Source organism: Carcharhinus amblyrhynchos, chromosome 9 (assembly GCF_965287045.1).
Source record: "Carcharhinus amblyrhynchos chromosome 9, sCarAmb.v2.hapA, whole genome shotgun sequence".
Classification (NCBI taxonomy): Eukaryota; Metazoa; Chordata; class Chondrichthyes; order Carcharhiniformes; family Carcharhinidae; genus Carcharhinus; species Carcharhinus amblyrhynchos.
Genome location: NC_137332.1, coordinates 101824384 through 101836958, shown reverse-complemented (window position 1 = coordinate 101836958; position 12575 = coordinate 101824384). Strand labels below are relative to the sequence as shown.

Below are 12575 nucleotides of genomic sequence, written 5' to 3'. Positions count from 1 at the left end.
TTCAGGCAATTTCTCTTTTGGTTTCAGATTCCAGCATCCGCAGTAATTTGCTTTTATTAGAGCACTTGTCGTGCTGACTTGATCACAGCCGCACAGCCCACAGCACTGGGGTTGTCACGTCTGAAATATAGCACCTCCATCAACATGTGGTATACTCTCAGTCCTGCACAGTGTGGGTGTCCCGAAGGCCCCTTGCCATCGCTTCGACAGTAGCATGTTGCCCCCTCAGTGTTCACCCTTGCCTATCTGTTCACGCCCTGTCCGAGTTAGCCTCTCAACGTAATGATTTGTGCCCTGCAGATGGAGAACGAACTGGTTGGCACCACGTGCGAAACCGTTAAGACCCGTTCCATCAAGGTGGGAACGCTCGAGAAGATCGTGCAGCACCTCCTCGAGGCCTTCGATTGTGGTGATCCCTCCTACGTCTCGGTCTTCCTCGCTACCTACCGAGCCTTCACCACCACCCAGGAGGTCCTGGAACTGCTGCTTGACAGGTAGGCGACTATCGGGAACTCATAAGCTAGAGAATAAGACTCGCATTTAAACGATCAGGACATCCCAAAGTGCCTGACGTCCAATGTGGTATTTTTGAAGTGTAGTCCACTGTTGCAATGTAGGAAATATGGTAACCAACTTTCACACAGCAAGATCCCACCAGCATCAGCAGCTTGCTATTCATAGACTCATACATCCCTACAGTGCAGAATGAGGCCATTCGGCCCATCGAGCCTGCACTGACAACGATCCCACCCAGGCCTACCACTGTAACTACATGTATTTACCTTGTTACTCCCTGTGACACTAGGGGTCAATTTAGCATGGCCAGTCAATCTAACCCGCACATCTTTGGACTGTGGGAGGAAACTGGAGCACCCAGAGGAAACCCACACAGACACCGGGAGAACCTGCAAACTCCTCACAGACAGTGACCCAACTCTGGAATTGATCCCGAGTCCCTGGCACTGCGAGGCAGCAGTGGGTGGCACTGTGGCACAGTAGTTAGCACTGCTGCCTCACAGCGCCAGGGACGGGGAGAATGTGCAAACTCCACACAGACAAGTGACCCAAGCCGGGAATCGAACCCGAGTCCCTGACACTCTGAGGCAGCAGTGCTAACCACTGTGCTGCCCCTTTGATGATTATTTGAATAGAAATAATGCGCGGGGAAATGGGGAAAAGGCAAGGGAATGGTGATGCTTGTTTGGACAGTCGAAGAGTCAAATGACCTCCTTCTGCTCCGTAACAATTCTGTGTTCAGAAGAACCTGTTGGGTGGAATTTTCCCATCACACCTGGGGAGGGGGGAGGTGGGGTAGGGGATGAGTGGGGCGTGTGGAATGCGGGAGGGCGGGCAGGGACACGGGGGGGCAGGGGCGGCAGCGGTGGCAAACCATACAAAGATCCATTGACCTCGGACAGGATTCTCCGATCTTGCGGCGCCCGTGGCCAGAAGATCCCGCCCATTGCGTCGTAGCTTCCTGATCTCACACCGAGTATTTCTTTTGCCAATTAATGATTGCATTGCCCTGAAAATTAATGCAGTTTATGTTGTGTCGACACCATTATTGTTACTTCAAGGTTATTGGCGTTTAATCTTATCCCTGCCATTGGCTCACCATCGTTGATGTTACATCGGTACCATTTGTGAACCATTCCATTCCACTCCTACCACTGACATTCCATCTGCATTGGTTACATTGGTATCTCAATCCCAACAACATGACCAAGAAAACAAAGAGATGACATAGCAGTTGTATCAACAACATAGCGTTCATCTCAGTGGCTTTGAACTACAAGCAGCAACATTGTATTTGGCTTGCTCATGTTGCTTTTAGTAGCGTCCCACCTCAGTGCCAGCGATTGTGCAGCCAGTAATATTTATCCAGGCATTGATAGTGGCACGGTAGCACAGCAATTAGCACTGCTGGCTCACAGCACCAGGGACCCGGGTTTGATTCCCAGCTTGGGTCACCGTCTGTGTGGAGTTTGCACGTTCTCCCCTGGCCTTCCTCCGGGTGCTCCGGTTTCCTTCCACAGTCCAAAAGACGTGCTGGTTAGGTGCATTGGCCATACTAAATTCTCCCTCAGTGTACCCAAACAGGCACCAAAGTGTGATGACACTTTGGGGATTTTCACAGTAGTTTCATTGCAGTGTTAATGTAAGCCTACTTGTGACACTAATAAATAAATAGCCACATGCTGAACATTAGATTGAAGTTCATTTCTCATTCATAATTCAAACGCAGTCAAAGACTGTCCACCCTCTGCAAGCCATAAGGGTGATGGAGTACTCTCCACTTGCCTGGTGGAATCTCAGTTAGATCCTTGGTTAAGCCATATGAGTGGCACTGTACATTATCTTAAAGTTTAAGGATTATTTATTAGTGTTGCAAATAGGTTTACCTTAACACTGCAATGAAGTTACTATGAAAGCCCACTAGCTGTCACGCTCCAGCACCTGTTTGGGCACAATGAGGGAGAATTTAGCATGGCCAATGCACCTAACCAGCACATGTTTTGGACTGTGGGAGGAAACCAGAGCACCCAGAGGAAACCCATGCAGACACGGGGAGAACATACAGACTCCACAGAGATGGTGCCGGGAATTGAACCCAAATCCCTGGCGCTGTGAGGCAGCAGTGCTAACCACTGCCACTGTATTGGATGTCTCAAGGTGCTGTATAAATGTGAGTTGCTATTGGTATTGGTGACCAGTTGCTAATTAGGTTGATACATCCTGACTTGTGTTGTTGCAGGTTGGAGCACCTCAAGCAAGAAATAGGGGAGAGGTCAGATTCCTGCTCACTAAACGACTGGGATCGTCTTCGACAGTAAGCTTTCTTGCACAAGCTATTGCCTGTTCTGTTTATTGGGGGATGCGTTATCACCTAACCAATGAGAATTCTTCCAGTTTATAACCACTAAAAAGAAAGCCTGTGATGGAATCATAAAAGGCTGGTATACAGATACACAAATATGAAGAAAGCTAATAGAAGGTTATTCTTAATTGTGAGAGGAAGTGGTTACAAATGTTACAGTTGTACAGGACATTGGTGAGACCACATCTGCAAAATCATGTCTGGTATTTGTCTTCTTATCTAAGAAAAGATATAACTGCAGTGGAAGCAGTTCAGAGAATGTTTACTCGACTAATAACAGGAATAGGCAGTTTGTCTTGTGATTTGATTTGATTTATTATTGTCACATGTATCAATATGCAGTGAAAAGTGTTGTTTCTTGCATGCTATACAGACAAAACATACGGTACATAGAGAAGGAACAGAGAGAGTGCAGAATGTAGTACATAAGAACATAAGAAATAGGAGCAGGAGTAGGCCATCTAGCCCTTCGAGCCTGCCCCGCCATTCAATAAGATCATGGCTGATCTGTCGTGGCTCAGTTCCACATTCCCGCCCTCTCCCCATAACCCTTAATCCCCTCTCTTATCAAAAACCCATCAACCCGCGTCTTAAAAATATTTAGCGAGGTAGCCTCCACCACTTCAACGGGCAGAGAATTCCAGAGATTCACCACCCTTTGAGTGAAGGAGTTCCTCCTCAACTCCGTTCTAAACCGCCCTCCCCTTTATCTTGAGGCTGTGCCCCTTAGTCCTACTGTCCTTTCTGAGCGGGAAGAGTCTCTCCACCTCTATCCTATCCATCCCATTCTTCATCTTATATGTCTCAATGAGATCTCCCCTCATTCTTCTAAACTCTAACGAGTGCAAGCCTAGTTTATTCAGCCTCTCCTCATAGCTCAATCCCCTCAACTCCGGCATCAGCCTAGTAAACCTCCTCTGCACTCCCTCCAAGGCCAAAATATCCTTGCGTAAGTACGGTGCCCAAAACTGCACACAGTACTCCAGCTGCGGCCTCACCAATGCCCTATACAGCCGCAGCAAGACCTCCCTACTTTTATATTCAATCCCCCTCGCTATGAAGGCCAGCATCCCATTCGCCTTCCTGACCACCTGCTGCACCTGCAAGCTGGGTTTTTGCGACTCATGCACAAGGACCCCGAGGTCCCTCTGCACCGTCGCCTGCTGCAGTTTTTCGCCACGTAAGTAATAATCCTTCCTACCATTATTCCTACCAAAGTGGACCACCTCGCACTTGCCAACATTAAATTCCATTTGCCAGTTCCTGGCCCATTCGCCCAACCTATCTAGATCCTTCTGCAGACTCTCCACACCCTCCGCACAATTTGCTGTTCCACCAATCTTGGTGTCATCAGCAAATTTCGACACCATACACTCGGTTCCCTCCTCCAGATCATCTATATAAATGGTAAATAGCTGAGGCCCCAGCACCGACCCCTGGGGCACTCCACTAGTCACCAACCGCCAATCCGAATAGCACCCATTGACCCCCACTCTCTGTCTCCTATTTGACAGCCAATCCTCTATCCACGCTAACACCCTACCCCCAACTCCATGTCCCCTGACCTTCTGCAATAACCTCTTGTGAGGTACCTTGTCAAACGCCTTCTGAAAATCAAGAAAGACCACATCCACCGGCTCTCCTCTATCCACCGCCCTAGACACATCCTCATAGAACTCCAGTAAATTTGTCAGACATGACTTCCCCTTAACGAAACCATGCTGCGTCTGCTCTATCAAGCAATTCCCCTCAAGATGCCTTGCTATTTCCTCCTTGATGACGGATTCTAACATTTTACCTACAACAGACGTTAAACTAACCGGCGTATAATTCCCCGCCTTTTGCCTGGCACCCTTCTTAAACAACGGCGTAACATTAGCTGTTTTCCAATCTTCCGGCACTTCCCCGGAATCCAGTGATGTCTGGAAAATAACCACCAAGGCATCCACTATCATCTCCGCCATTTCTTTCAGAACCCTCGGATGCATTCCATCCGGTCCTGGCGACTTGTCCACAATCAGCCCCTCCAGTCTGTCGAGCACCGCCTCTCTAGTAACAGTAATGTCATTAAGACCCTCCAGTCCTACCACCTTTCCATCTCTAACACCCGGCAAATTATTCACGTCCTCCTCCGTGAAGACCGAAACAAAAAAGTTATTCAAGACCTCAGCCATATCCCCATCCCCTACCACTCAGTCCCCCTTCTCATCCTCTAAGGGACCAACGTTCACCCTAGCCAGCCTCTTCCTTTTTATATATTTATAAAAACTCTTGCTATCCTTTTTTATATTAAGCGCTAGCCCAGCTTCATAGTTTCTCCTACCTTTCTTTATCAGTTTCTTTGTCAATCTTTGTTGACATTTAAACCTCTCCCAATCCTATTCTCGCCCACTACTCTTATCTACTCTAAACGCCTCCGCTTTTAATTTAACACTACAGTCATAGCGAGGGTATTGAGAAAAATCAACTTAATGCAAGGTATGTCTGATGGCAACAGGGAAGAAGCTGTTCTTCTTGAGCTGGTAGGTAGTGATCTCAGACTCTTGTATCTCTCCCGACGGAAGAAGGTGGAAGAGAGAATGTCTGGGGTGCGTGGGGTCCTGAATTATGCCGGCTGCTTTGCTGAGACAGTGGGAATTGTAGACAGAGTCAATGGATTGGAGGTTGGTTTGAGTGACGGACTGAGCAAGGTTGGAGAGGTTAGGTTTTATCCACTAGAGTTTAGAAGAGTAAGAGAGGACTTGATTTAAGATCCTGAGGGTGGATGTGGGGAGGATGTTTCCTTTAGTCAGAGAATCTAGAATTAAGGGCTGTTTAAAAATAAGGGGATCACTCATTTAAGATGGAGATGAGGAGAAATCTGTTCCCTTAGAATGTTGTGACTATCTGGAACTCTTCCCCAAAAAGCAGTGGAAGCCTGTGAACGTTTTTAAGTCAGAGAGTTGTGATGAACGAGGGGGGTGAAAGTTTATTGGGTGATTAAGGACTAAGGTGCAGCCTATGTAAACTGCACCCAGTTTTCGGTTTCTTAAAAAACTTTTTAATACAATTTTGTTTGAGATCCCTACAGTGCAGAAGGAGGCCATTTGACCCATCAAATCTGCACTGACTTTCCAACAGAGGATCTTATCCAGGCCCTATTCCCCAAACTCCACATATTTACCCCCTAGTCACCCTAAGCTACACATCTTTGGACACTAAGGGACAATTTAGCATGGCCAATGCACCTAAGCACACATTTTTGGAGTGTGGGAGGAAACTGGAGCACCCGGAGGAAACCCACACAGACACGGCGAGAACATACGATTTTCTCTTTTTGGTTTCAGATTCCAGCATCTGCAGCAATTTGTTTTTATCGCACGCTTGTAACATTTTGCTTTGTAAATAAATGTTTTGAGCGCCACTATCCTTCAGCGTCTGGCTTCCTAGAATGTAACACCTCAATCCACATCACAAAAACACATCACTTTGTCACTTACTTCATTGTTGTTTGTGGGAGCTTACTTTCCACACAAACAGTGACGGAGTCGAACCTGGGTCCCTAGCGCTGTGAGGCCGTAGTGCTAAGCACTCTGCCACCTTGCTCTCGGGCCAGGCCAGACTTGCCATCAATATCTCCAGGCAGCAGATGACCAAGGGGGTCGTCCGACCCCACTGCCTGCTCCTTACCGTGGCTACATCCACAGCTGGGTGTCCCTGGAGAGAAAGCACGCAGCGTCCCCTGCCACCATCGAGGTCTTCATGCCCAGTGGGCACCTGGGGAGTGGGTTGCCTTCTTGACTCCTAAATGCCTTGTTGCTTTCATGTTTTAAGCTTCCTTTGTGGTTTGATTTTTGTTTCAGCCAGTAGTAGCCTCTTACTACTTTAAGAGGCTGTCCCCTTAATTTGTCCCTAAGTTCATTTGAGTTAGTTTAATTGGCTGTAGCCAAAATAGGAAACTGGAGTTAGAATGCTTGTAACAAAAGGGAAAATGTTGGAAAATCTCAGCAGGTCTGGCAGCCTCTGGAAGGAGAGAAAGGAGCTGACGTTTCGCTCCAGATGAACCTTTGTCAAAACTAAACGGCATTGAAAGTATCTTTCTTTATTTCTCTTCTCCCCTTCCTCCTATCTTATTCCCTTACTTTTCCTACCTTTTTGCTCCCTTTGTTTCTCTTTTCCCTCTTTTTCTCAACTTTACCTCTCTCCCACCCATCTCTCCCCTCCCCCCACATCTTCATCTGTCACAGTTTACCGTCTGATTTCAGCTTCTGTGCCGTTTGGCCATTCACACCTTCTGTTCTCTCTACGGACTGCCATTAGCAGCCTTTCTCCTGGTTTCTGTGGCTGTGACTCACCTTTCATTCCCTCACCCAACAGGATAAATATCTCCCACTTTCTGTGCTTTTTTTGCTTTGACAAACGGTCATCTTGACCCGAAACATCAGCTTTTTTCTCTCTTTACAGATGCTGAGACTTTCCAGCATTTTCTCTTTTTGGATTCAGATTCCAGCATCCACAGCAGTTTATTTTTATCACACACTTGTAACATTTTGCTTTGTAAGTAGATGTTTTGAGCGCCACTATCTTTCAGCATCTGGCTCCCTGGAATGTAACACCTCAATCCACATCACAAAAACACATCACCTTGTCACTTACTTCATTGTTGTTTGCGGGAGCTTACTGCCCACAAATTGGCTGCTGCAGGTTCCTACTTTGCAGCAGTGACTCTCCATCATTAGGACTTAACTTAATCCTGGAACTCCTTCCCTAACAGCATCGTGGGTGTACCTACACCATGGGGATTGCAGCAGTTAAAGAAGGCAGCTCATCATCACCTTGTCAAGAGGCATTTAGGGATGAGCAATAAATACGGGCCTAGCCAGTGATGCTCACATCCCACAAACTAAATACTAAGAAAATTGATTATGAAGAGCTTTTGGATGTCTTTTTTTTTCTTAAAGCCACGATGTGCTTAACAGAACTTACAGCCAACCGTCTAACCTAGGGCACGTGGCACAGCGGTTAGCACTGCTGCCTCAAAGCTCCAGGGACCCGAGTTCGATTCCCATCTTGGGTTATTGTCCGTGCAGAGTTTGTACATTCTCCCTGTGACTGCATGGGTTTCCTCCTACAGTCCGAAAGACATGCTGGTTAGGTGCATTGGCTGTGCTAAATTCTCCCTCAGTGTACTCGAACACGTGCCGGAGTGTGGCGACTAGGGGATTTTCACAGTAACTTCATTGCAGTGTCAATGTAAGCCTACTTGTGATAATAATAAATACATTTGAACTTAGACTTAAATCCACCCTTCCGCTGTGACGTGTAATGCTTCATTCACTGGGATAAATGTAATTCTTCACTATTGGCACAGTCCTTTGCGTCGAGACTGCGCACTTCGAGTGCTGGGCCTAATGTGAGTTTTCTCCTGACTGCTCTGTCTTTGCATTCCAGCGCTGCCTCCTCCGTGTTTTCCACCTGGTTGGAGCAGTATTCCGAAGATTTCCAGGGGCTGAATCAAGCCTGCCTGAACCGCCTGACACTTTACATAAAGCAGGAATGCCAGGGCTCGGATCTGGAACGTCGAGTCGACGATCTCCTCTCCCAGAATGAGAAGCTGTCCGGCTGCGATGGCAAAGTGCCCGGAAACGGTACGTCCTGTTTTACTTTCCCCTCTGCTCCTCCACACGCTGCAACCCAAAGCCGTATATTTCATCGCCCAGAGAAACCAGGGCAGTAGGAATGCCACCCGCAGCCAGGTTCCCATCTAAACCATTCACAGCTCTGATTTACAACTATATTGGACTTCCCTTCATGAGCACTGGATGAAATCTTGTGGGATTCCTCCTAACAATAATGTGGGATTAACCCCCCCTAACAGCACTGTGGGATTACCCCCCCCGACAGCACTGTGGGATTACCCCCCCCGACAGCACTGTGGGATTACCCCCCCAACAGCACTGTGGGTTTACCCCTGTTAACAGCACTGTGGAATTACCCCCCTAACAGCACTGTGGGATTACCCCCCCTAACAGCACTGTGGGATTACCCCCCTAACAGCACTGTGGGATTACCCCCCCCCCAACAGCACTGTGGGATTACCCCCCCCAAGAGCACTGTGGGATTACCCCCCCAACAGCACTGTGGGATTACCCCACCCCCAACAGCACTGTGGGATTACCCCCCCCCAACAGCACTGTGGGATTACCCCACCCCCAACAGCACTGTGGGATTACCCACCCCCAACAGCACTGTGGGATTACCCCCCCCCCCGCAACACTGTGGGATTACCCCACCCCCAACAGCACTGTGGGATTACCCCCCCTAACAGCACTGTGGGATTACCCCCCCTAACAGCACTGTGGGATTACCACTCTAAAGATACTTTGCATGAGTCACAAAATGTTAGTATGCAGATACGGCATGTAATTATGAAGACTAGTGTAATGCTATTCTTTATCACGAGAGGACTTCAACGTAAAGCTGGTGGCACGGTGGCACAGTGGTTAGGACTGCTGCCTCACAGGACCAGGGACCTGCATTCGATTCCCGTATTATGTCACTGTCTGTGAGGAGTTTGTATGTTTGTATGTCTGCATGGGTTTCCTTTGGGTGCTCCGGTTTCTTCCCATAGTCCAAAGGTGTGTGGGTTTAGTTAGGTGGATTAGCCATGTTAAATTGCCCCTAATTTTTGGGGGACTATCTAGAGTAAATGCATGGGGTTGTGGGGATATGGTAAGCCTGGGTGGGATTGTTTGTTGTAGACTTGATGGCCTCCTCTGCACTGCAGGGCTTCTATGATTCACTATGATTCAATGAAAATAAATATGTCATGTTTCAGTAACACAGGGCATTGGTGAGGCCAGTCAAATACTATATGGAGCATTGGGCTCCTTATTTAAGGAAGGGTATAAATGTGTTGGAGAGGGCTCAGAGGAGATTTCCTAGATTGATACCTGGAATGAGCGAGTTGTTTTATGGGGAAAGGTTGCACAGTTTGGGCTTGTTTCCATGGAGCTTAGGAGAGTGAGAGAGCGACTTGACTTGAAGTATCAAATCTTGAATGGTTTTGACAAGGTGAAGGATGTTTCCTCTTATGAGTGAGTCTGGAACTCGGGGGCATTGTTTTGAAATTGGGGTCACCCTTTTAGGACAGAGATGAGGAGAATGTGTTTTCTCTCAGAAAGCTGTGGGGCTTTGGAACTCTCTGCCTCAGAAAGCGGTGGCGACGGGGTCACTGAATATTTTTAATATGGAGTTAGATAAGATTCTTGATGCGCAAGGAGATCAAAGGTTATCGTGGTTTGATGGGAAACGTGTAACCCGAAACACAAACCATGATCTTATTCAATAGCGAAGCAGGCTCAATGGCCTACTCCTGCTTCTATTTGATATCTCTGGCAGGACAAGTTGACAAAAGCTGTTAGAAGCAAATTGGATCTTTGGTGTTCTAAATAAAGCCATAGACTACAGAAGTAAGGAATATATGCTAAAATGTAATAAGCCAATGGTTAGAACTCAGCTGGATTGCTGACTGGGATTCTCCGCCCCTCCTCCGGGGCTGGGATTCTCCGACCCCCTCCGGGGCTGGGATTCTCCAACCCCCTCCGGGGCTGGGATTCTCCGACCCCCTCCAGGGCTGGGATTTTATGCCCCCCCTCCGGGGCTGGGATTCTCTGCCCCTCCTCCGGGGCTGGGATTCTCCGCCCTCCTCCCGGGCTGGGATTCTCTGCCCCTCCTCCGGGGCTGGGATTCTCTGCCCCTCCTCCGGGGCTGGGATTCTCTGCCCCCCTCCGGGGCTGGGATTCTCTGCCCCCCTCCGGGGCTGGGATTCTCTGCCCCCCCTCCGGGGCTGGGATTCTCTGCCCCTCCTCCGGAGTGGGATTCTCTGCCCCTCCTCCAGGGCTGGGATTCTCTGCCCCTCCTCCGGGGTGGGATTCTCTGCCCCTCCTCCGGGGTGGGATTCTCTGCCCCCCTCCAGGGCTGGGATTCTCTGCCCCTCCTCCGGGGTGGGATTCTCTGCCCCTCCTCCGGGGTGGGATTCTCTGCCCCTCCTCCGGGGTGGGATTCTCTGCCCCTCCTCCGGGGCTGGGATTCTCTGCCCCTCCTCCGGGGTGGGATTCTCTGCCCCTCCTCCGGGGCTGGGATTCTCTGCCCCTCCTCCGGGGCTGGGATTCTCCGCCCTCCTCCGGGGCTGGGATTCTCTGCCCCTCCTCCGGGGCTGGGATTCTCCGCCCCCCTCCGGGGCTGGGATTCTCTGCCCTCCTCCGGGACTGGGATTCTCCAGTCCCGCTGCTGTAAATTTAGCTGCGCTCCACATTCCCCGTTCTCGCTGATAGTGGTGGGAAGATGTATGACGTTGGAGAATTCAGCCAAAGTGTCCACTTACAGCATCAAGGACCCGGGTTTGATTTTGGTCTTGGATGACTGTGTGGAGTTTGCATGTTCTCCCCATGTCTGTGTGGTTTTCTTCTGGGTGCTCCAGTTTCCTCTCGCACTCCAAAGATGTGATTAGGTAGATGCTAAATGCCCCAAGATGTGTAGGTTAGATGGATTAGCCATGGGAAATGTGTGGGATTAGACTCTGAAGCGGGGGTGGGCCTGGTTAAGATGCTCTTTTAGAGAGTTGGTGCAGACTCAGTGGGCTGAATGGTCTCTTCTTCACTGTAGGGATTCTGTGGTTCTAGGGATATTCAGGCTTTGGAGAGAGAGGAGATCTACTTCAATAGTTCCATGAGGTTTAGCTGTGTAGGGAGACTGGAGAAGCTGTGCAGGTGCCCTTTAGAGCAGTGCTTCCCAATCATTTTTCCCAATGTGACCACCCCACCCTGCATTTTAATGTCTCAGTGTGTGTGTGTGTGTGTGTGTGTGTGTGTGTGTGTGTGTGTGTGTGTGTGTGTGTGCGCGCGCGCAAGTGCATGTATGAGCTTGTATGTCTGTGTGTGTGTATATGTCTGTGTCGTATGTGTGTGTGTGTGTGTGCGGCAAGTGCATGTGTGAGCATGTATGTCTGTGAGTATGTCTTTGAGTGTGTATGTATGTGTGTGTGTGTCTGTGTCTATGTCTGTGAGAGTGTGTGTGTGTGTATCTGTGTGAATGTCAGTCTGTGTGTGTATCTGTTATGTGTGTGTGCACATTGTGTGTGTGTGTTTGTATATTTGAGTGTGTGTGTGTGTGTGTGTGTGTGTGTGTGTGTGTGTGTGTGTTCAGTGGTGTTTCCGTGTTGTGTGCTCCCAGTTATGTCTATGATTTTTGAATAAAATCAGAATAATACAGACGCAGAAGGAGGCCACTAGGCCCATCATATGTGTGCCAGCTCTTTGAGAGAGTTATCTCCTTAGTCTCACCCCTCAAAGCTTGGCAATCTTGTCCCCTTCAAGTATCGATCCAAATTGCCCTTGGTAGTAACACTGTTAAATCAGAGCGTGGGCACATAGCAAGCAGAGGAGGCTATTTACCCTCTGAAACCTGTTATACCACTTGACAAGAGAGTGGCTGCTCTGTGCCGTAATGCTATAAGGCCAGCCTCTGCCCCATTTCCCTGAACAAAAGTTAAAGTGACCCGGCACTCAGATGTGAGTTCCAAACTTCTGTGATGTGAAGAAGTGTTTCCAGACTTCACACCTGAAAAGTTTGGTGTTCTTCTTTAGACCCTCGAGGATTTGATTTGATTTATTATTGTCACGTGTATTGGGATATAACGAAAAGTGTTGTTTCTTGT

At 48.7% G+C, this 12575-nt stretch overlaps 1 protein-coding gene across 7 annotated transcripts in view; it reads left to right on the top strand.

Annotated features, from left to right (window-relative positions):
- Window positions 1–12575, top strand: part of LOC145348149 (ral guanine nucleotide dissociation stimulator-like) — a 142368-nt gene that overhangs the window by 97037 nt on the left and 32756 nt on the right. For all 7 annotated transcript variants that reach the window (XM_080196317.1, XM_080196318.1, XM_080196315.1 and 4 more), the window contains 3 exons: window positions 301–494; window positions 2756–2830; window positions 8309–8505. In XM_080196317.1, the coding sequence (XP_080052443.1) occupies window positions 301–494; window positions 2756–2830; window positions 8309–8505 (466 nt within the window). The remainder of the gene's footprint in view (window positions 1–300; window positions 495–2755; window positions 2831–8308; window positions 8506–12575) is intronic.